Genomic DNA, 23,967 nt, shown 5'->3' on the forward strand with positions numbered 1-23,967 from the left:
TCTTATTTGGAGAAATGTCATTCAGATCCTTTGCCCATTTTAAAATTGGGTTATATATCTATTTATTATTGAGTTGTAAGGGTTCAAGTCCGTTATGTATTCTAGATTCAATCCTCTTATCAGATATATTATTTGCAAAATTTTCCTTTCATTTTGTATGTTGTCTTTTCACTTTCCTGATTGTATCCTCTGAAGCACAAAAGTTGTAGATTTTGATGTCTAATTTATCTGTTCTTTCTATTTTTGTTTGTGTGCTTCTGGTGTCATATTTAACAAACCATTGCCTAATCCAAAGTCATGGAGAGTTACCCTAAGCTTTCTTCTAAGAGTTTTATAGTTTTACCTATTTTTTTTCTTTTGTGCGGGAAGATTTGGCCCTGAGCTGACATCTGTTGCCAATCTTCCTCTTTTTTTTTAATCCCCAAAGCCTCTGTACGTAGTTGTGTATCCCAGTTGTAGTTCTGCTGTGTGGGATGCTGCCGCAGCATGGCTTGATGAATGGTTTGTAGGTGCACGCCCAATATCCAATCTGGGGAACCGAAGCAGAATGCATGAACTTAACCACTTGGCCATAGGGCTGGCCCCCATAGTTTTACCTCTCACATTTAGGTCTTTGATCCGTTCTGAGTTAATTTCTGTATACGGTGTGAGATAGGGGTCCAACTTCATTCTTTTCCATGTGGATATCCAGTTGTCCCAGCACCATTTCTTGAAAAGACTATTCTTTCTCAGTAGAATGGCCTTGGCATCCTTGTCAAAAATCAATTGACTGTAAACGTGAAGATTTATTTCTGGACTCTCGATTCTATTCTATTGATCTATATATCTATCCTTATATTATTACTACACTGTCTTTGGCTTTGTAGTAAGTTTTGAAATTGGAAAGTATGAGTCCTTGAACTCTGTTCTTCTTTTTCAACAGTGTTTTGACCATTCTAGCTTCCTTGCATTTCCTTATGAATTTTAGGTTCAGCTTGTCAATTTCTGCTAAGAAGCCAGCTGAGAGTTTGATAGGATTTATGTTGAATCTGTAGAACAATTTGGGGGAGTACTGCCATCTTAACAATATTAAATCTTTCAATCCATAAGACGCTGGAGGTCTCTCCATTTATTTAGGTCTTTAAATTCTTTCAACTGTATTTTATAATTTTAGAATATAGGTTTTGCACTTCTTTTGTTAAATTTATTCCTAAGTATTTTATTCTTTTTGATGCTATTGTAAAGGGAATTTTTCTTAATATCATTTTTGGGTTGTTCATTGCAAGTATGTAGAAATACAAGTGATTTTTGTATATTGCTCTTGTATTCTCCAACCTTTTTGAACTCACTTATTTGCTTTAATAGTTTTTTAGTGGGGTCCTTAGGATTTTCTATATACTAGATGCTGTTATCTGAAAATAGAGATAGTTTTATTTCTTTCTTTCCAATTTGGATGCTTTTTATTTCATTTTTTTCCTTTTGTCTGATTGCCCTGACTAGCTGCCCTAATCTTTTCTTACTTATCAATAGAATTTGATACAGTTGATCATTCCTTCCTCCTTGGGCCCTCTCTTCACTTGGCTTCTTGGACACCTCACTCCTGTGGTTTTCCCCCTAGCTCACTGGCTGCTTTCTTGTCTTTTTTACTGGTTCTTCCGTTTCCCCTCAACCTCTTAACTATCTCCTGCCTCTGGACTCCAGACCCTTGTGCCTGCTTGCCTACTTGATAATCCCACTTAGATGTCTAGTAGGCAGCTCAAACTTAAAATGTCCAAAACTTACCCTCTAATCTTAAATGAAGTGTTTTGTGGAAAAAAAGAAGACAATAAATAAGTTAACATTTACTGAATGTTTATTATTGGCACTATTCATTATCTTGTCTACAACACATCTCAGTTCCGATAGTCAGGGGACACGAATCCTGGTCATATTGATTCTGGGGCCTGAGCTCCTTCCTAACGGCTATACTGTAGTTCTCCCCAAGTCATAAAATGTATAGCCCTACTTTTGTCTCCTCAAGATTGGCCTTTGGAGTCGTGTGATAGCTCAGAAAAAAAGATCCCACAGGATCTCTGGTAAATGGAATTAGAAGTGCTTGGGAGCCATGCGGTACTTCAGAGGTGCTTCTCCTCTTTTCCATCCAGAGTGGGTACATAGAGAAGTTTCCAGTGTGCAGACAGGCTTTCCCACCCCCAGGAAAGCCTGTGTTGAGTTTTTGGCAGGTTTCTCTTGGTCGCTTTCCCAGGTTAGTTTCTCTGGCCTTGAGATACACTTCCTGCCCATCAGAACTGCTCTCATTTATTTGCTTAACTGGATTCTCCATCTTTATTCGTCATTCTTTCTTCTCTCTTTCCCGTTTGTTCATTAATTGTCAGCTTCTCTGGGTTTGTGCAAGATAGTCCCCTCTGATATTTGCTTGTTCAGCACCTAGCACTGAAAATTTGCTCAGCATTTCTGACCCATCTGTGCCAACACTTTTCTTATTATAATTCTGGTCCCCCCACACTCCCAACACACAAATTACTTCTACTTTTAAATAGCAGTGATAACTCCATTTTCTCCCTAAAATCTTTAATAGAAGTGAAAATGCCCGAGATGAGTCTATTCATGTTGGGACTAGATTTTTACAATAAACTTTGTCCAGATGAAAAACCAGCCTGTTCTCAGGTGCCATCTGCAATCTCATTTGGTCCCCATGATTTGTGTCCCAAGGCAGCTAAGAAAGATGAGAAGACTATGGTGAGGTCATTTGTCCATGTTCTCATAGCCAGTTAGGGGCAGAGCCACCTATGTTCCCAGTTGAGCTGGGTTATTCTGATAAAGTTGGTGTGTCGGGTCTGCTGTCCATTGCAGGGTGAGGTGTTACCCTCAGGTTTTGCCTCTTGGTGCTTGGAGGTCTCACCCTTCCCAGAGGCCCCATCACTGGTACCTTTTTCTGTATGCTGAACCGTTCCTGACCACCTTTCCCTATGGGAGCTAACCTATCTTCTGTCTTTCCCCATTCTAAGTCTCAGCCAATTATGAGGCATTATGATGCTGTATCTGGAGTCAGAACTGGATTCAAGACTCAGGTTTCTGTGGCTTTGGGCCGCCTCTCTGAGCTTTGTAGACCAGATGATCTCTAAGGGCGTTTGCAGCTCCAGCCTTCTCAGGCTTTATGATTCTGTTTCTCTGATAATTGAACCTGGACAACTGTCTTAATAGTTGGCCAGGGTTTAATATGCTACACAAGGGGTGGCAAATACATAGCTTCTCTTCCATGTATCAACCATGGCAGACTCATTATATCATTTCATTGCTCTCCCGTGGAACCTCAGTCTTCTCAATCCGGTATAGCGTGCTAAGTAACCCTTACAGTGGATCACACTTGAAATATGTTTGTCCTCCCTGTCTTCCCTCCCACCTCTAGTGCTTCAGTCTAAAGGAGGGACTGGTGGTGACAGGATACCATGGGAGTTGGAAGCCTGGTTGTAGGGTTCAGCTGCCTGCACTCAGATCCGTCTCTACTGCTCTCTTTCTGTGTGGCCTTGGGAAAGGTAATTAACTTCTCTGGGCCTCAATTGCCTTATTTGTAACATGGGACATAATAATAGACCTACCTCATAGGATTGTAGAGAGGATTAAATGAAATAATATGTGTTAAAAAGTGCTTAGAATATTTGTACACTTTCCTGGCACATATAACTCCATAAATATTAACTGTTGTATTAATAGTGGCCATGATAAGAAGTTGGAAGGCTGGTGGAGGAAAACTTCTTGGGTTGACAGGGTCTTTCAATCTCCAAAGTAGTCAAATATTCATTCTGTCTATGAGGCTGGATTGATCCCTTTTCAAAATTTATTCGTTTATTCATTTATTTCATAAAAGTTTAAGGCCTACTGTGTGCTAGATATGCAGCCACCTGTCTAGGATATAACAGGAACAAGTCCCTTTCAGAGTCTGCAGTGTAGTGGGGTGACAAACAAGTAAAAAGGTGTTACAGTATTCTTAATATTTGCAGTGATTGGAATTTGCACAGGGTCTTTAGAGAACATTATGTGTGCAGGTGGGGTCTTCTTGGTGATATTAGTAAGTCTGGGTGGGAAGAGAAATATGTGAGTCCTCCAGATCTGGCTGGCTTCTTGACGATATTTCACAGGCAGTGGGTCTCTTGGGGAATTGTTAATACTTGTTCTTGCTGGTGGCACACCTCAGTGGCATGCTCATGCTCCTCAGCATTCATTCAGTCACTCAACTGACGGCCCAAAGTTTTTTTCACTGCACCCTGAGCTGTTCTTCCCCTGTCTCAGTCAGAGCTGATGGAATTGGGGAGCAGAGATATGAACAGATGAAAGAGCCCTAAATTTGCAGCTATGGAGTAGCTGGATCTCTCTGTGTACCTTAGGAAAGCATGAATGTCAGGCTTATCAGGGACTTGGAAAAGTCGATGAGTCCATCCCCCTGCCTAACTCAAGATAGAGCAAGTCTCTGTGACACTTTGTATGGTGATAGTGTGGAATGTGGGTGGGAGAAAAAGTACCCTTGTGTGGCTGGTGTGGGTGTTGGTGCTGTGACCCATCCTGTCCCCTCACTGGTGTCTTACAGTAAGCAGCTGTTGTGTGACGTGATGATTGTGGCAGAAGATGTCGAGATAGAAGCCCACCGTGTGGTCCTGGCAGCCTGCAGCCCCTACTTCTGTGCGATGTTCACAGGTATGGTGAGGGGCAAACAACACCCACAGTTATGGGGCTGCAGCCCCACTGGGAGAATATTGAGGGTGGTGGTATGAGGGGAGAGAGGAAAGAGAAGTCTGTGACACCCCCTACGAGGAGCTGCTGCTTGCCAGATGCTGTGCTTTGCACCATGGAGGACTCAATGGAACCATAGTCTCAGCCAGGCCAGTCAAGCCTGCAGCCCCTTGTCCACTATGAGGAAAAAAGAGGTAAAATCCTATAGTACGCTCGTTTGCAAACTTTGGCGTGCGTCATAATCATGTGGGGGAGCTTGTTAAACATATAGACTCTTGGGCTCATCCCCAGGTTTTCTGACCTCTCATTTTGCAGATGGGGGACACTAAGGCTGAGAGAAGGGAAGGGACTTGCCTAAAGTCACACAGAATGAGTGAAACTTGGCTTCTTGATGGCTGGTCTAGTGCCTTACCGGGTGGCCCACATCTTGTCCTTCCCTAGTCTTTCCTCCAGTCAGGGGGTGTGGGCCTCCTCTAGCCTTTATAGGAGCGTGGGAGAGATTTGAAAGAAGTGATGGTGGGGCTTGGGGGGAAGAGTAAGACTAGGAATAGTCACCATCTGTCATTCAGTTTCAGCACCGTTGTCAACTTTCCAGGGAGTCCCTGTTTCCTGAGTATGCCAAATAGCCTTCTCCAACTATTTCACATGTGTTACTTCTGAAACTGAATTCCCAGAAACTCGTGGGCCCGGCTTCCTGTCTTTGGTGCCTCACAGCACGTCTCCTGAAGCAGGTACACGCAGTGCTCTATGAATCACTGCTGACTAAAGGCCAGCTGGGCTGGGTGAGACCCCCATGCTGGGTCAGGTGTCCCTTCCACATGCTCACCGAGTACCCTGTGCTTCCTCTGAGTGTGGTCACTAGCACTCTGCGTTCTCGATTGTTTCCTGGTGTCTGCAGTGCCCGTGCTCTGGCGTCTCATGTATTGGCTGCTTCTCATCCTGCAGTTTACAGATCCAATGTCTCCTCCTCAGAGAGGCCTCCTCTGACCACCCTAGCCGTAGTTCCCCTCTAAGACTCTTTCCAACCCACAACTTGTATATTTTTTGTAACATTTACCACTATCTGAAAAATCATGCTGGTTGGCGGTTTATGTGTTTTTCACTCATCTCTCCTCATTAGAATATAAGCTCCAGGGAGACAGGGATCTTGTTGGGCTTGTTTGTTACTATATCCTAGGCACCTGATACCCAATAGGACTCAAATTTTTAAAAAAATGAATGAATGAAATGTCTTCCACACTTGATTGTGAGCTTTGGGCACCTGGGGACCATGTCTTGTCACTGTTGAATCCTCACTGCTCACTACGGGGCCTGGTGTTTATTATTATTTTATTATCATTTTGTTTTTTGAGGAAGATTAGCCCTGAACTAACTGCTGCCAGTCCTCCTCTTTTTGCTGAGGAAGACTGGCCCTGAGCTAGCATCCGTGCCCATCTTCCTCTGCTTTATATGTGGGATGCCTACCACAGCATGGCATGCCAAGCAGTGCCATGTCCGCACTTGGGATCCGAACCAGCGAACCCTAGGCCTCTGAGAAGCGGAACGTGCGAACTTAACCGCTGCGCCGCTGGGCTGGCCCCCTGGCACCTGGTGTTGAGGAGACAGTGAGTAAGTGAAGGTTGAGAGAACGAGGGGGCCTTGCTGAGAACGGGTGAGTGCAGGCGCCTATATGCTGCACAGCCTCTTCCCTTAGACCAAATACAGTGCGCAGCCTCTGCTGGGCAAGGTGGCTCTTGCTGGGGGAGCCTTGGCACTTGTGTTTGGAGAGTTCCTCACACGTATGTCCCCCTTGGCTCATCATGTGAAGGAGGAGGTCTCAACTCGGAGCTGTGCCTCTGCTAAGTGGACCAAGCCACTCTTACCTCACTTGGAGCCTTGGGCCAGGAATTTCACAGTGTAGCCTGGAAAACCAGCTAATTTCACTACCTGGAAATACTGAACCACGTTTTTTTTGGAGTAGTCTCAAACCCTAGTAGTAATGCTTTTATTTCACTTTTTCCCTCTCCTTCATCCACCTCTCTTTCTTTTAAAATAATTTATTTTATCTGCAATAGTTATTTAGCTACAACTTCAATAAATAGCTCTGCCAGTCATTCTGCTCTGTGTGTGGTTTGGAAAGTCCAGTGTTGAGAGAGGAATCTGTTTGGAATTGCAGTGAATTAAGTGTTGCCTTCACTTTTTGCTAAGAAGCTAGTGGAAGTGCCTAAGGGAAAAACAAAGCGATTTTAGAAATGGAGAGAAAAGATGCTTTTGGGTCAGGTCTTAGCTTCTAGTAATTGAAGGGAAGAGAGAATCCAGAGAAGAAAGCAGTCTCCTGTGATGCGCAGCTCAAGCCTTCCATTGAATCTGGTAACTATCCATCCTTCCATCCATCCATCCTTCCATCCATCCATCCATCCATCCACCCACCCATCCATCCATCCATCCACTATTCACATATATTCATTGCAGGAAAAAAATTAGAAAATGTGGGCAAGCAAAAAAATTAAAAGTTACATGTAATACAACATCTACATAAGATTATAGTTTATATCTTTTCAGATTGTGTACTTATTAATATATACAGATACAAAATATATTTTTAACCTGAGTTCATTTCATATATACACAGTCAAATAATCTTTTTTGGCTTAAAAAAATTACTGTTCATCGTCCTGGAATGTTCTTCCTCCCTGCCTCTTTGTCTGCCTAACTCCTGTTATCCTTCCTTAGTGCTTAAGCATCATTTCCACAGGGAGGCCTTCCATGACTCCCTTGGATTAGGTTAAATCCTTTTGCTATTAATACTCGTGGTACCCTATGCTTCTCCTTAGTATTACTACCTATTTCATTACTTTCTCAATATCTGATTTCCCTGCTCAGTCATAAGCTTTATAAGGGTAAGAACTGTGCCTTTTTAATTCATTGATGTGTCCCCACTGCCTAGCATGATCTTTCATGAAGTAGCTGCTCAATGAAAATTTGCTTAATTGAACTTAGCAATATATTGTGAATATCTTTTCATGTCAGTGAATTCATATTCACTTTGTAATTTTAATGGCTTTGTAAGATTCTGGAAAATGTATCCTAACTGAAAATCCATTGCCTTATTGGTTGGAAATTATAGTTCTTTCTAATATTTTACTGTTTTAAATAATGCCATAATGGACATCCTTGTATCTTAATCTTTATTTACTTGCCTGGTTATTTCCTTGGAATAAATCCCTAGAGTAAGAAATAATTGGTTAAAGGGTTTACACATTTTGAAGACTTGTGAGACACGTGTGACAATTCCACAACTCTAGAACAGTTGTACTAGCTTATGCTTCCATCAGCAATATATGAAATTTGTGTATTTTTTGAGGCCCCTTGGTAAACAAATACAAAAAAAGCTAACATTGCAAAATTTTGTTCTAATTATCAAGTTCAGCTTCAAAATGCATAAAATGAGCAATGAAAAGGCCCAGCTGATTCTTGTTAAGTCCATTTCTATCAGCATGTTTAAGGCCAAAAAGAAAAGAAAATACATATGACTTTCTTCTGACGTGAGTGATGTGATTACAATCTTCTACTCAGGTTTAAAGGGTTTTATGTTTTTATCCTCTGAGTTAATATTGCTCAAATATCTTGTGGTACTTCCAAATACCAACCCCACTCCTTGACCATGTCTTGCCCACGATAATTTGGAATAAATGTGCAACCAAGCTCTGAGTGCCCACAGTGGGGTGTCCAAAGGCAGGCAGCCTGTGAGAAGATCTGGGATGGTCAGTCAACTTAGTGGTCCTCCGCTCCTATAGCATAATGTGATTGGAGAGGCCAGCAGTGCTGTGTTCTGCCCATCTTTTTCCTGTGAGTGTGGAATACCTAAGATTTTACCTCCACCCTGATCTTCTTCATCTAGCACCTCTATCCCAGGGGAAGCTAATTTTCCCAAAGTAGCCTAGTCAGTTTTTCCTCTTTTTTGTCATGCCTTTTACCATAGGTTCTGTGTACTATAGTGTTTGCATTGCATATACATCCCTACATGTTATCCAAATACTTTAAAAATGACCCCATTTAATGATGTCAAAGGGACCAAGTTCTAAAGAAGATAGGGGCTTAGGGTTCTTATGCCCATCGTCATGGCTAAAAGACATTGGGCTTCCATCTCAAAAGAAGCTCTGGGAGTGAGCTGTCCCATCCTTCTGGTATTTTTGCACTATACCCAGAGGCTGATTAGGTTGGTTTTGTTCTTCAAGAAGTGTTACTGTCCAGTTTTTATTAGATTTAGACTAATGTTCAATTGGTGTCTTTGAACATGTGGTGAGTATAAATAGAAAGGAGACTCAGGAATGTGCTGGGGGTAAGAGGCAAGGGGCTTGGAATTTGAGTGGGTACCAACCATCCACAAAGCAGAACATTGAGGGCCCAGCTCTCTTACTCACCACCCAGGCATGCACTCATCCCGTAGAACCTTTGTTTCACCCTTTCTTCATACCAGGCTCTGCCAGGCCCTGGCCCATGTCCGTATGCTCAGTGTTTGCATGATGTATTGGTGCCTTGAAGACCTTCACATAACATGCAGCTCAGCAAGACTTAATGCAAGGCAATGGGGCAGGTAGGGAGGGAGGGAGCATTAGGAAATTGAATGCTTTCTTTGGATAAAGAGGGCCTTGAGGGAGGTTGTGGAGTAGTAGTAGTAGTAGTAGATAGGATCTGGTTTCTGAGGGTTTTGCCCCTGAGGAGTTAGGGATTGGGTAGAATAGTTCAGGAAAAAATGGTTGGAAGCATCAAAGGCTGTTTGACCTCATCTTCTGTGCAACTGTATTTTAGAGTAAGTTATCTCTGGGCTGAAGCTTACAGTGACATAGGGTTTCTTCTTTTCATCCCTAACATACCACATCAAAGTCAGGCATCCTTTTCTGGCTTAGGAGATGCAGATTTGAGGGTGAGGGGTGCAGTAGTCATGTCTAAAAATATGTTGCTCTTGATGCAGAAATGGTGAGTTTTTTCAAGAATTGATTTGGATGTAGTTCAACACAGGCCTATATAGCACCTAGGAAGAGAGGCTGCTGTTCAACACCAACCAGCCCCCATTAAGGTACAGCTGATTTGACCAAGATTGTCTGGGGTAGACTTGTATGGACTTAGAGTAGCTCTGCCTTGAAATTGAGATCATCATTGGAGACAATCATTGGCAAGGAATGTTTTATGAATGTTCATAGAGGAGGTTTGGAGTTGTTGATATGGAGGCCTCTTTGCTGAAGATTAAACTCAGGGGTGGTAATGCCACCTTGCATTGGGAGATCGTGTGGTGTCTTGGAAAGGGCTTGGGAACCATAATGACCTAGTTTTCAATCCTGACTCCAGCACCTAATAGGTTTGTGGGGAATTCACTTAACCACTGTGGTCCTTTTTTCTTATCTGTGACACTGAAATAATAACAATAACAAGGGAAAAAATTTATGTAATGGGAATAAGGCATCCAATACAGAATGGGTACTTAATAAAGTTTACTCATTATTTTATTTTTTTAAAAAGATTTTATTTTTTTCCTTTTTCTTCCCAAAGGCCCCTGGTACATGGTTGTGTATTCTTCATTGTGGGTCCTTCTAGTTGTGGCATGTGGGACGCTGCCTCAGCATGGTTTGATGAGCAGTGCCATGTCCGCGACCAGGATTCGAACCAATGAAACACTGGGCCGCCTGCAGCGGAGCACGCGAACTTAACCACTCGTCCACCGGGCCAGCCCAAGTTTACTCATTATTTATGGAGCACATCATGGTTTACGAAGCTCCTGTGGATGTGAGGGGTGGCTCAGATACCAGCTGCGCTGATGGTGGTTACGGTTGATTTGAAACATCTGTGTGGCTACGCAGACATTTTCTCCCTGACTTGATGCTCCATGTGCCTCTAGCTGAACAGAAAGACCTTTCCAAGAGGGGGAAGGAGGAGATTCCAGGGTGGCTAGGTGGTGGGGTGATATCCATCACTGCGGCTCTGCTGAATCCTGCTGTCACAGTTCTTACACTCTCATTATCTCCTTTGATTCTCACACAGCCATGGGATAAAGGCGAGGCAGGGGATGTCCTTATTTCACAGGAGGTAGAGGTCAACCTTTTGCAGTTCAATGGTCCAGACCACTCACCTACAGGAGGGCTGGCTGGGATTCAGGGGGATGGCAGGCTATTTCTTTTTCTCATGTGAGGTTAACGTGTGACATAGGCCTCAGCTCTAACCAGATGAGTTGGCAACCCAGATATTAGGACTGGCTGGGTGAGGGTTAGGGGTAAGAAAGTTTAATAGCCTTCTTAACACTCATGAAAGATCATTGTGCAAAGGATAAGGATCTTCTATTTTCTTTCTACCCAGAACATGAAACGAAATTACAGCAGTAAGGATCCAAGTTAGGAGTGAGGAAGAATTCTATAACATAAGGGCTCCTGAATGCACTTTTTTCTTCCTTTTGACATACAACTTTGTAGGGGTGATTGGAGAGTTAGCTCTGATTCTTCAGAAAGACCTGTCAGCCACTCTCTCCTTCCTTTCTCATTCTTGAGGCTTCTTTTGCTGAATAATAGGGTGGAGTTTACACCAATGACCTGAAAGAGGAGCCAGTGATTTTCTCGACTTATTGAGTCTCCTGTGGTAGTATTTTTCCCCTTTTTCTCCTCAAGCTTACTTGTCAAGATATCTTGTCAAGCACCTCCTCCCTCTTGCTCCGTTTGGCAGTCTTTCACCTAAAAAGAGCTCAGTTGTACACATGGTGTGCCTGCTAGGATCAAGAACTATAGCTTGCACTCTTGTACCTGCTAGAGGTGTGGGACTGTGTGCTGTCCTGGCTCCCTTCACTTCTCAGAGACTTCTAGGTGCAAGGTCCTAAGTAGAGTCTGAGGATTTAAAGAAGCTGAAGACATAGACCCTTAGCCCGGGCCGCCATCATCTGTGATCTAATTTACTGCAGCCGCATTCTAATTGGGCAACCTGCCTCCTATTTTTTCCCTCATCCGTAACCCATTCTCTACACAGTGGCTATAGTGATCTTTCCAAAATATAAATCTGATATATCCCTCACCTGCTTAAAATCTGTCAGGGGCTCCCCATTGCTCTCAGGATGAAGTCTAAACTCCTTAGCATGGCCCACAAGGCCCTCAAGTGGTCCAGACCCTGCTTATATCTCCAGCCTCATCTGCCCATTTCTTTCTTTGCGCTCTGTGCTTCTTCCAGACTCAACTTCTTATGGTCTCAGAACAGGTTATGTTCTTTCTTACTTCCAGACCTTTCTATACACTATTCTCTCTGCCTGGACTATTCTTCCCTTATACTCACTTCTCTTCTGAATAAGTATAACTTCTGTATACCAGATCTCACTTTAGATCAGTGGTTCTTAACCATTATGAATCAATCTGATGAAAACAATGGACTCTCTCCACAGAAAAGCAAATATGTGCTCCTGTGTGCTCATCATTTTGCATGCAGTTCAGGGTACAAGAATCCCTACTTAAGAATCTTTTAAGCTGAGCACCGTTCTCTAGCATTTAACACACTTTGTAATTGTTGGTTTACTTGTCTCTCGCTCCACTAGACTGAACTCCATGAGGGCAGGGCCATGACTTGTTTACCATTGTGTCCTCTGGGCCTAACAGCACATTGGGACTGTTTGATATACATTTGCTGAATGAATGAATGAGTGAATGAACAGTTATCTGCCCTTGAGTGAATCATATTCTATTTGGAGGAACAGGACGTGCCTGTTAACAGATTATAAGCAGAAGATGGAAGGGGCTAAAAAGATATGCAACCAAAAGACATTTTCTGAGTCTGAGGTGGCTGGGCTGGGCCTCTTGGGAAACACTAGCAGAGGAGGGCTTTTGGGTTGACCTTGAAGATAGATAGGACTTACAGGGATCGTGTTCTGTTTTCTAGAAGTGTTTTGTCAAATTAGTAGAGGTGAGTGAAGGAGCAAGAATGACCACGGCTTTGATGGTTTCTGCCCCTGAGGAATTACTGGAGTCCATGGAATTATGAGAGGTCAAGAGAAGGCTTCTCTTCCTTTTTTGTCCTTGCTCCAACAAATATTTTTTATGTACTTGTATGCCAAGCACTTTGTTAGGTGTTGAAGATATCTTGACAAGTAAGCTTGACAAGATCCCATCCCTCTTGATTCTTGCTTGCTAGGTATTAAGTACTAAGTTATCCTCAGAATTTGGACCAAAGCCTTGTTTGGAAGTACTTTTATCAAGGTCATTAGTTAGGGTCAAGTTTAAATTATAGAGGGATTTATTAGAAATGCTATGAGGTCTAGAGTTAGGCCAAGGTTCAAATTCCAGTCCTGCCTCTTACTAGCTATATGCAAATACAAATTCCAGTTCTATAATTTGTAAAATGGGATGTAATATCTACCTCCTGGGGTTATTATAAGGGCTAAATGAAATAATGTGTATAAACTCTTAGCAGAGGGCCTGGCACATAGTAACAACTATTATTCGTACCACTTTCTGGGTCTCTGTGAGCTGAAGGCTTAGTTTGGTGCAGTGTTTTCTGCTGGTCCATAAGAGAGAATAAGATTGAATTTTACAAATTTCAATGAATTACACAGGTCTCTAATTTCCTATAAGAGAAGTTTCCTTTTTTTATTTTTTTTTTGAGGCCCAAGTTCTTAAGCTAAGAATTGGCTATCTTTGATTATCTTTCGCAATATAATTACCAACTGGACCTTTATTAATGAGCTTCTTAATACCTGTTTGGAGGGATGAGTTTAACTTCTGATTTCCTTGTGTGTATGTTTTTGTTTGTGTATTTCCGGTAAGCTCAAGAGAGAAATTGTGAGAGCCTGTCTTATGGGTAGAGGAGAAACCCAGCATCTTTTCCTGTGTCCTCTCAGACTCTTCTTCCTTCTCTAGGCTCCTTGTGCTGAGGCCTTTCACTGGCTTCTACCGGCAGACAGGGGAGAGGAGAGTGGAGGGTCTCTGGCCTACCTGATGTGGCAGTGAAGGGAGCAGGCAGGATTTGGAATGGTTTTTCCCCCTTTCCTCCCTGGTCCAGAGTCATTCATATCTACAACTGTGTCAGGATGGGACCTGTGGATTGGTGGAGGAATCGTGTGCAGTCCACAGCTTGGAGATGGGCGTCTGCAGCCCACATGCTGTACTGTACTTTATTTTCTTGGCTCCAGTGCACAAATTCCACAGAGAGAAAACAGCCGCCCAGGCTCTGTTTTCACACTCACATAAGGGCTTCTGAATCCCTGTTTCTTGCAGTCTGGTTGCCCTTTATTTCAGTCTATAAAGACACATGTCTTGTCTGTCTTCTCCTTCTGAAAGCTGCAGCCCTTGTTGAATGAGCCTGGCTCCATGAAGACCTGTGTGCTGTTTAGGACGGGGCCTCAGGGCTGTGCAACTGCGGGGCCGCTGCTGCCCTAGTTCACAGCCCACGCCCTCCTCCCTTTCTTGGATTATTATCAGGGCCTCCCAACTGTTCTCGCTGCCTCTGATCCAGCTTCCACCCTGCGTCCAAAATTTCATTCAAAAATACCCATCTGTTGATGTCATTCCCCTGTTTCAAACCTCTCAATGGTGCTGTTCTTGGGATAAAGTCCAAACTCATTTGCGTGATTTACAGGGCTCTGCAAGTCCTGACCCCTGTCTACCTCTCTAGCTTCTTTCCTCTCACATGTACCAGCCATATCAGCCTCTCACTTACTCCAAATTTATCCTTCTGGCACTTTTCTCACTTTCCACCTATGGTTCCTGCATCCAGCTCATCCTTCCTCACCTTTGCTGCCTGTGGAACACTTCTTTATCCTCTAATACCCAGCTCAGATGTGACCTCCTACTCTGATGCCTTCCTGGATCACCTAGGCAGTTTGTTCCTCCCTTTTCTGTGTTCTTGAGATTTAATATAGCATAGTGATTATTGTGTGGGCTCTAGAGTTGGACTCCCTGGTTTCAGTCCCAGCCTGGCCCCTTCCTAGATGTGTGACCATGGGTGAAATGAATTACCTACCCTCCTGTGCCTAAGTTTTTTCATCTGTAAAATGGGGGATAATATTAGCAAACCTCATAGATTGTTGTGAAGATTTAAAAAGGCAGCACTTTAAAGTGCTTAGCACGATGCTTGGCTGTAGTTAGCACCCAATGAATGTTACTTTTTATTGTTGTTATCATGGTACTTTGCGTATACCTCTACTAAGTTCTTATCACCTCTGTTTATAAATATTTTTATATATCTTCTCTACTAGACCATTTCCTCCTTGAAGACAGGTGTGCATCTGTTCACTTCCTGGCCCTGTGTGTACAAGTTTACAGTAAATGTTGGTTGAATGAGTCATTGCATACAGATATGCCTTCAAAACGGAAATGGGCAACAGATAGAGTGGGGAATGCTTAAAATTGGGTTTGAGGATGGTCACAGACCCAAAGTGGATGTGACCTTGATGTCAGCTGGTTTATCCTCCTCTATGCCTGAATCTCTTCTGCTCCCTCCCAGAGCCGTTAGGTGCCAAGTTCATGTCCATTTTGTTTTTGTTTTGAACTCTAGGTGACATGTCTGAGAGTAAAGCCAAGAAGATTGAAATCAAGGATGTGGATGGGCAGACGCTGAGTAAGCTGATTGACTACATCTATACGGCTGAAATTGAGGTGACTGAAGAGAATGTCCAGGTAAACTCAGCGCCAGCTAATAGCTTAGTGTATCACGCACTCAGGGCCCACTGTTTTATAGCATCATTTCATTTAACCCTCACAACAAATCAGTTGGTAACTGGAGAGGAAACAAAAGCTCCAAAGAGGTTAGGTGACTTGCCCCAGGTCACATGGCCAGTAGGTGGGTGAATGACCCTCAAACTCATGCCTGCCTGACCCTAGCATGCATGCTCTTGACCACTAGGCTGTAATACCTCAGAATGAGCTTGGGCCCCAGAGCAGAAAGTCTTTAACTCATGTTGGTTCAAATTATTGGTGAAGAAAGAACTAGAAGCCTGGGTAACTCCCCTTCTCCCTAGTCATCATCTCATCTCAAGGATTTTGCATATTGAGTTGTGAGGCTGTTAAAAATTTTTCCTGTTTCAACATTAGTCAACTGAATGCCTCTGAGCATGTGGAGGTACCAAGCACCAGGCCTGAGTCTCAACAGGGGTGTGTGGCTGTGACACATGTTGTCTATGCCTTTTCCTCCTTTCGCTGCTCTGACCTCATCCTCAGCCATCTGGAGCCTTGGAAAGAGGAGCCAGTGAAAACACCGCTTCACCCAAAGGCGTGCATCTTTACTGTGGGGGCATGAGGCATCAGCATCGTGCGTCAGAAGGGGAGATGGTTGAGGCTGTGGCCCACTCTCGAACCCCACGAATCACTGGGCTAAACACAGACATGAGATAGACTATTTCTTGTCATTAAGGATCTTTCTATTTAATTAAAGAAATGGAAATTACAAATGACATGAAGGTTTTTTTCTTTTTTTTAAGCTCAATTCCACCTTATTTATTGTGAGGCAGATATCTCTCCAGTGACCAAAGTACCTCTTTCCGTTATCTAGAAACACCACCCTCTTCTCCAGGATCAAGGTATTTGGGAGGCCAAATTGATAATCGTTTGTTCATTCAATTCAGCCCAAATGTTTGCGTGCCTGTTATGTGCCAGGCAGTTTGTTGGGCACGGTGGTTGTAACAGTGGCGATTCCACTGCCTGATCTCATGGAGTTTGCGGTCTAGGGGTGAAGACAGATGCTCATCAAATAAGCACACAAGTAATGGCTATGCACAAATCGTGATAAGTCCTTTGACGGAAAGGAACATGGAGTATCAGAGGGGACTCAATTTGGGTGGGGGTGGGGATCTGGGATTTCAGGAGAGAAGATTTAAGCTGAGGCCTGCAGGATGAGTGGGAGTTAGCTTGGTGTGGTGAAGGATATTCATAAGGGGTCAAGGTGCAGGCAAGCAGAGGGTCTGAGGCACACCGCATTTGGGCCTGCAGAGCCTGCCCCACAATGGAGACTGCCTCTTTGTGTCTGGCCCATGGACTAATTCTTGGGTTATACAGTTTCTACAGTGATCTGGTCTAATCCTCCCCCTACCGTTTTTAAATTGAGGTATATTTCATACCCAGTGAACAGCACAGCCATTCTACTTTGTTTCTGGTCTTTCCCATCCATAATGGAGTGGGCAATGCAAAGGTTACATCTTAGATCTAGCAGCAGAATTCAAACAGCTGAATGACTTTTGCATAGTATCAGTAAGTGCAAGGTGATTTAGTATAAAATGAGTATAGGACATGCATTGGAAAAATTTTAAGTGGATGATGGTTATATCAAATCACCATCACACTTAAATTCATTTAGATACTTTTAAGCATGCTGTAAATATTGAGATTTACAAGATGTAAGAAATTACATTCTTTGCAATGCTAGTAGATGTCAACCTCTAAATGTGCAGGTGGTACATAATTTTTTAAAATCTTGCTTTAGTGTATATCAGTAACTCATTAATCATATAGTGTGATAGGCAGAATTACGGCCCCCAAAGATGTCCATGTCCTAATCCGCAGAATCTGTGAATGTTAGGTTAAATGTCAGAGGAATCAATCTTGCAGATGGACTTAATGTTGCTAATCAGCTGAACATATGATGAGGAGAGGACTCTGGATTATCCAGGTGGGCCCACTGTAATCACAAGGGCTCTTTAAAGTGTAAGAGGGAGGCCGAACAAGGAGACCCAGAGAGATGTCATCTGACAAGGGCGCAACTCAGTATTCCTGGCTTTGAAGATTGGGGGGCCACAAGGCAAGGCATGTGGGTGGCCTCTAGAATCTGGAAAGACAAGGAAACAGATTCTCCCTCAGCACCTCCAGAAGGAACGCAGCCTTGCTGTCACCTTGATTTTAGTCCAATGAGACCCATTTGGGACTTCTGATTTCCAGAACTGTAAGAAAATAAATTTGTGTTGTTTTAAGCCACTAAAAAAACAAAACAAAACCAAACCCCCCTCCCCCCACCAAAAACAGTCCAGGGGAGGTTGTAGAATTGTATGATTGGAACCAGCTTTTTTTCTCCCTTTTCATCATGCATTTATTTAAAAACTGTTTTGCTTTTTCTTTCCTGTAAAGTACAAAGTGTTTACAAACTTGGATAATTAGAAGATGTTCCACTCTGGATCCTTATCGCCTGGCTAGGTATTTATCTTTGCAACTTTGGTCTAACCCAGTGGTGGTCTCTACAAAACCTGTGATCTTAAGGTAGGTAGCATAGGTAGCATAATCAGAAGACTCTGGAGAAAATGGCTTCACCATTGCTTTTTAAAACTATTTTGTAGGGGTGAGGGTAGAGGGCCAGAGAGAAGATGTGCAGGTTCAGGGATGAGGCAAGAATTGGATATGAATGGAGACCTGGGTCCGAGCCTCAACTTTGCCATTAATTTACAGAGTGCTCTTATTCTAGCCCTTTCCCACTGCGGGGTGTCAGTTTCCCATCTGTAAAATGAGGGCATGGGTCTCAGTGACCTCTGGCCAGAGAAGACACTAAGTCTGCTGGCCTCTGATTTGTTTTCCCTCCATCTTACCAGAGCTCAACACTCCCACTGACATCCTGCCTTAAGGATCAGTTTTCTCATCTGTAAAACAGGAATTGTAATAGTACCCATTCTACTCAGTGGTCATGAGTTAGACTGTCTGCCTTCAAATCCTGGCTCTAGCGTTTTCTAGCTGTATGACCCAAAGCAAGTTACTTAACCTCTCTGTGCCTCAGTGTTTTCATCTGTAATACAGGCATAATAATAGCACTTAACCTCATAGGGTTGGTGTGAGGATTAAATGCATTAATATAGGTAAAGCACTCAGAAGAGTGCTACTCTGGGCCAGCAGGCAGTATGGGCACAGAGAGCACTATAAGCACAGAGGCCCTTTCACCAAAAAGCGTGTGGTCTGAGGGTGGAGACAGATGGCTAAGCATGGGTACCCTACAGTGTGGTAGGGGTCAGGGTGGAGGTACCCAGGAAGCAGAGAATGGTCCTCGCCACCTTGAGGAGGAGGCAGACCTCACTGAGGAAGCCTTGTTTGGGCCGAATCTTGAAGGAAGATTGGGCGGTCAGGCCTGCCTCCTCTGCCCACTTGTCTGTGTCCCTACTGGTATTGAGCCCCTCGCGGAGCCTGCTGTTTTCATCTGCGTGCAGGGTGGGGAGGGGGCAGCATCTGCGGGGGCTCCGCTGGAAGGCACAATGTGGAACCTTCAGGGAACTGCGTTGCTTGGAATCAGGGAGATATCCTAACTATTCCCTTTCCTCCTCCCTTTCCACTGTCATTTGGTCAGGGGTGACCTTGGGGAAAACAAAAGAAAAAATGTTAAAAACAGAAACAGACACAGATATAGAGAACAAACTGGTGGTTGCCAGAGGGGAAGGGGGTGAGGGTTGGGCAAAATAGGTGAAGGCGATTAAGAGGTACAAACTTCCAGTTATAAAATAAATGTCTTGGGGATGTAATACACAGCATAGGGGATATAGTCAATAATATTGCAATAACTTTGAATGGTGACAGAGGGTCACTAGAGTTATCACGGTGATCTTTTCTTAATGTATGTAAATGTTGAATCACTGTGCTGTGCACCTGAAACTAACATAAAACTCTATGTCAACTATACTTCAAAAAAAAAAAAAAGATGGAGAAGAGAATGTGTGGATCAAAATGTGGCTTCTTGACGCTGTTATGTATCCGCTGAGGCAGTTGCCCACCAGCTGTCTATGAAGACGATATTTGTTGAGGATTTGGTGCCCTGAGGTGAGCACGGAGGCACTGGGGCTCTCCTGAAAGCATTCAAAACAAGGGTCAGATTTGGGGCTTGGCTGAACGGCTGGGAGAGCTACGCCCTTTATCTCTTCCCGGCCACACACACCTTGCAGACACTGAGTTGCTTTTCCGTGGTAGTGGTAGCAACTGTCATGACTGACCTGGTCAATACTCGTTGTTTGGCAATCGTGCGTCAGTCACCTCACGTGCCTTATTTGATTTAATTCTCATAACCACCAATGGAATGCTCTGATACGGTCCTTCTTGTACAGTTGAAGGAACTGATGCTCACGGGAGTAGTAAGCGGAAGAGTTGGGATTTGAATCCAGCTCTCTCCGACTCGCTGTACTCTGTTGCTGTGGTAAACTCTAGCTTCTCGGTAAATAAATGATCAGAACCTTGACTTCAGCTCATAAAAATTAATAAAAGCTAATTTGAGTGCTCCCTATGCACCAGGCACCGTGTTGACCGCTTTAAATGTATTATCTCACTCACTCCCTACAACAAGCCTTTAAGGCAGTGCCGTTAGTGTCTTCGTTCTCCTGGTGAGGAGACAGGGGCACAGGGAGGTTGCGTAACCGGCCCTTAGGTAAGTGGAGAAGTCAGAATTCTAAGTGAGACGTTTAATCCCAGTGCTGTTCTAGTGGCTCTTCTGTTCGTCTATACACCTCTCTCTCTCTTTCTTCTTTTTCTCAACAGCTTTTTATTCAGCACTGTTTCTGTGCCGGGCCTTATGCCTCATGCTGCAGAGACAGATCCACTGTGTGGCTGGGGCAGAGGCCCTGGCAGCCTGGTCACCGGGCCCTCTGGCTGGTGCCCTCCCTCTCTGCATGGCCCTGCCTCCCTGAAATTCCATGAGTAGGTGCTTTCTGAGGCAGGGCATTTCCTTTTGTTTTTGTTAAAGGAAACAAACTCTGTGACGGGATATCCTCTGCTGTGTTTTCATGTTATGTGAGGGAGAGAAAAAACAAAACGGGGCCTCCACATGAAAAATGGAGGGGAGGCCATTTGCAAGCTGAAGGGGCACCTGTAAACTCTTTGCCGAGGGTCATTCCAAGGCCTGTTTTCCGAGAACCATAACGCGGAGGTGGTGAGAGGCAAGCTCAAAGCTTTCTGACTCAGGGTCCTCTTCTGTCCTGCGGTGGTTCCAGCTGACTTCTCCTCCCGTCTCAGCCTCCTCTGCCCAGGGCCCCAACAGTACTGCCCTGGTGATTCCACCAGGACACTCTTGCTTCAAAGCTGAGGCCCTGAGCCTGGCCTCTTGTTCACAATCTTGCTACTGCTGCCGCTTGAGGGAGTCGAGTTGCAGGCAAGATAAGCGAAGAGGAAATCCTCTCAAAGCCCTGTGGATGTGGGAGACGGAAGTGGAGACTCCTCATGGATGTTTTGCTCTCTTGTCTTTAGCCTCTGCGGATTTGATTTTGCAGCACCCCACTGGACCCGGCGGCAGTTAATCCCTGCGACTCGGACTTTGAGCAGTGATGTGTCTCCCAGCCTCCAAACCTTCCCCCTCAGCATTCTGTCTTCCTTTACTTTTCTTCACCCCTTCCTGTTTGAAGCGAGTAGTGGTGGGAAGAAAAGCGCCTTTGAGTCATAGCTAATCACAGCAGCGTAAGATCAAAGAGAGGGAAGGAGCAATTAGAGAAACCACAAGCCCCGTTCATTTTGGGAACTCAGCTCGGGAACACTTTCAGGCAGGAGCAGACCCGAACCAGATGGGGGGCGTGGAGAGGTGGAAAGCTTTATAATTCTTGCCTGCTGTGGGTTTTGTGGCAGTAGGGAAGTTGAAAGCTATGTGGGTAGCTCTATCCAGGGAGGTTTTAAAAACTAAAAGTCTAACCTCAGGAGTGTGTTCAGGAAGTCTTTATTATTTCATTTCTTTGGCTGGTGGTCATGAGCTTGAGAATTTAAGCACCGAACTGTGCCGCTGTCCTCGTGATGGAGAAGAGGGCAAGGCGGAGGGGAGTGGACGTCCCTGGCACGGTCTTGTCTCATCTTCGCTTGGCTGGGGGTGCTACTAGGGGGGTGATTTGGACTCTCAGAAATCCTCCTCTGTGGGGCTAACAGGCTGCTGTCCCATTCCTGCCTCTTCTCACCCCTGACCCTTTGGGGGCTTGCCACACCACTGAGTAGGGTGTGTGCTGGACAACATTTGATTACTCCTTTCCGCCAGGACTTCTTAGTGTAACTGGTTGGAAGTTCCTGGTCCCTAGGGTGAACAGCCATCCCCGTTTGCCCAGGACTGAAAGGTCTCCTGGGACAGAGGACTTTCAGTGCTGAAATTGGCAAAGTCTCAGCAAACCAGGTGGTTGGTTAACCTATGGCCCTAACTATAGGGTTTGTAGCTGGAGCTGGTCAGGGGGGTCATGGAGGTCATTTGGGGGTTTGGAACACAGCTTTCTATTCCTGGTTTTTATTCAGCAAGAATGGTTAATGGTTCTCCACTTAACTGGGAGGCAGAGACTAATCTGGTTCTGGAATCTGCCTGGCTAGGCTGAGCAAGCTCACAGATTAATTGAGTCTCCCAGTTTATGGCTGCCTAGTGGGGATGGAGTTCAGGTGGGCAGATTTGGAATCAGGCTGTGTTCACTTACGGTCTAAAACTTTCAAGAGTGGGTGATTTTATCTTTTTCCTTCTCTGGAATGAATCAGTGGTTTAGAAAATACCAAGGACATGATGCTAATTTACTGCTCTCCTGCTGCTGGAGACATAGGAAAGTGGAAGAGAGAGAGTGAGGAGGAGGAGAAGAGCATGTTTTCTAGAGCTCAGCCATTGTGAGGGAGTTTAAGCTTGTCGGTGAGAAGAGCTTTCCTACCTTCTGGAGAGCAGGCGTTTAGCTGAGGAGTAGGACCACTCATAGTGGAGGCTCTTGATGGTTTCTGTGAGTGGGCAGGCATGCGGAAGGGTGACCAACCATCCCAGTTTTAGCACTAGAAGTTCCATGTCCTGGGCAAACCTGGACGGCTAGATACCCTAGTTGGGGGATACATCCCAGGAATGGGCAGTGGGGCAGAATCTTTGGCCTGAGCCTGTGGAGGTGACCAGAGCTAGAGCAGAGGGTTCAGAGCTGTTTGGGAGGAGGTCAGGGTCCAGAATTTAAATCACTTAAAAATAAAAAAAGACTTCAATAGTGCCCTGATTCAAGAAAATGAGTACATCTACAGCCCCTGTCTTCCTGGGCAAGCCCTCGTGGATGGGAACAGCTGGAGTCTGGCTGGCCCAGACTCTCTGAGTGCCAGGGGAGCAGCTGAGAGCAAAGGCCCAGGACATGGGGGCTGTTTTGAGGTGAAATTGATGCTGGGGTCCCCAAGCTAAGCAGCCTCAAGTCAAGCTATTCTATTCTGTGACTTTTTTTTCCCTAAATTTCTGTTTGGAAAGTCACCCTCAGGCTGTCTACCCCTTCCACAGGGCAGGGGTGAGGAGGAACAGAGCTGGGGTCAAGTAGAACTCTGGCCGTCTCTCCTGGACGTTTGATCCAGACGGCAGGCTTCGGTGGCTGTGGGACAGTCCTAGGGAAACTTGATAGGGCTTGGCAGTCTGAGCACCTATCCAGCCTGCTCAAGCCAGTCTTCCCTGGCTTTTAGGAAAAACACATGCACACACACCTGAGCAGGAGCTATTTCTGTCTTCCAGGATGCAATATAAATACTCGTGTGTCCTGTGATCTTTTAAAAGGAAACCCACCTCTCCTTTTTCTGAGAATGTACCCTAAGATTTTTTTTAATATATATCTGTTGGATGGGAGAATAAAATTTGATTTCCTGGTTCCTGAGGTGAGACTTGTTCCAGTAGATTTTAAGCTCCATGAGAGCAGGGATCTGATGTCTCTCACTTACCGCTAAATCCCAGAGCCTAGCCCAGTGCCTGGCACACAGATGGTCAGTAATTAAGTGGTGAAGGAACTAGTGATGAATTCAGTAAGTACCTTTCTGGGTAAGGACAGTATGCTAAAGGCTGTGAGGCCCTGCCTCTCAAACTTGGCTGTACATTAGAGGCACCTGGGGAGCTTGAAAAACTCACCATGCAGGCCACACCACGTTCCTATTAAGTTAGAATCTTTAGGGGTGAGACCCAGGTTTCGGTATTTTAAAAATTCTCTAGCTGATTCCAGTAGGAGAGCCAATCTGTCTTGGTCAGCTTGGGCTGCCATGACAAAATAGCCACAGATTGGGTGGCTTAACCAACAGAAATTTATTTTCTCACAGTTTTGGAAGTTAGAAGTCCAGAATCAAGGTTCCAACTGATTCAGTTTCTGGTGAGGACTCTTCCTGGCTTGCAGAAGGTCGTCTTCTCCCTGTGTGCTCACATGGTAGAGACCTCTGGTCTCTCTTCTTCTTCTTGGGAGGATACCACCCTACGGGATTTGGGCTCCACCCTTCTGACCTCATTTAACCTGTGTCACCCCCCCACAGGCCCTATCTTCAAATACAGTCACACTGGGGGTTTGGGCTTCAACATATAAATTTGGGGTGGGGTACATGAACATTCAGTCCATAAGGATCTTGTTACTCAAAGTGTGGTTCATGGACC

General features: G+C 44.6%; 1 protein-coding gene across 8 annotated transcripts in view; it reads left to right on the forward strand.

Moving 5' to 3' along the window:
• Nucleotides 1-23,967, forward strand: part of KLHL3 (kelch like family member 3) — a 133,986-nt gene that overhangs the window by 43,425 nt on the left and 66,594 nt on the right. For 4 of the 8 annotated variants that reach the window (XM_070570935.1, XM_008513816.2, XM_070570938.1 and 1 more), the window contains exons 3-4: nt 4,565-4,671; nt 15,205-15,326. In XM_070570935.1, the coding sequence (XP_070427036.1) occupies nt 4,565-4,671; nt 15,205-15,326 (229 nt within the window). Of the gene's footprint in view, nt 1-4,564; nt 4,672-15,204; nt 15,327-16,152; nt 16,226-23,967 lie in introns of those variants that run through there. The other 4 variants (XM_070570937.1, XM_070570936.1, XM_070570939.1 and 1 more) reach the window with 2 other exon arrangements.

This window comes from Equus przewalskii, chromosome 13 (genome assembly GCF_037783145.1).
Source record: "Equus przewalskii isolate Varuska chromosome 13, EquPr2, whole genome shotgun sequence".
In the NCBI taxonomy this organism is placed as follows: Eukaryota; Metazoa; Chordata; class Mammalia; order Perissodactyla; family Equidae; genus Equus; species Equus przewalskii.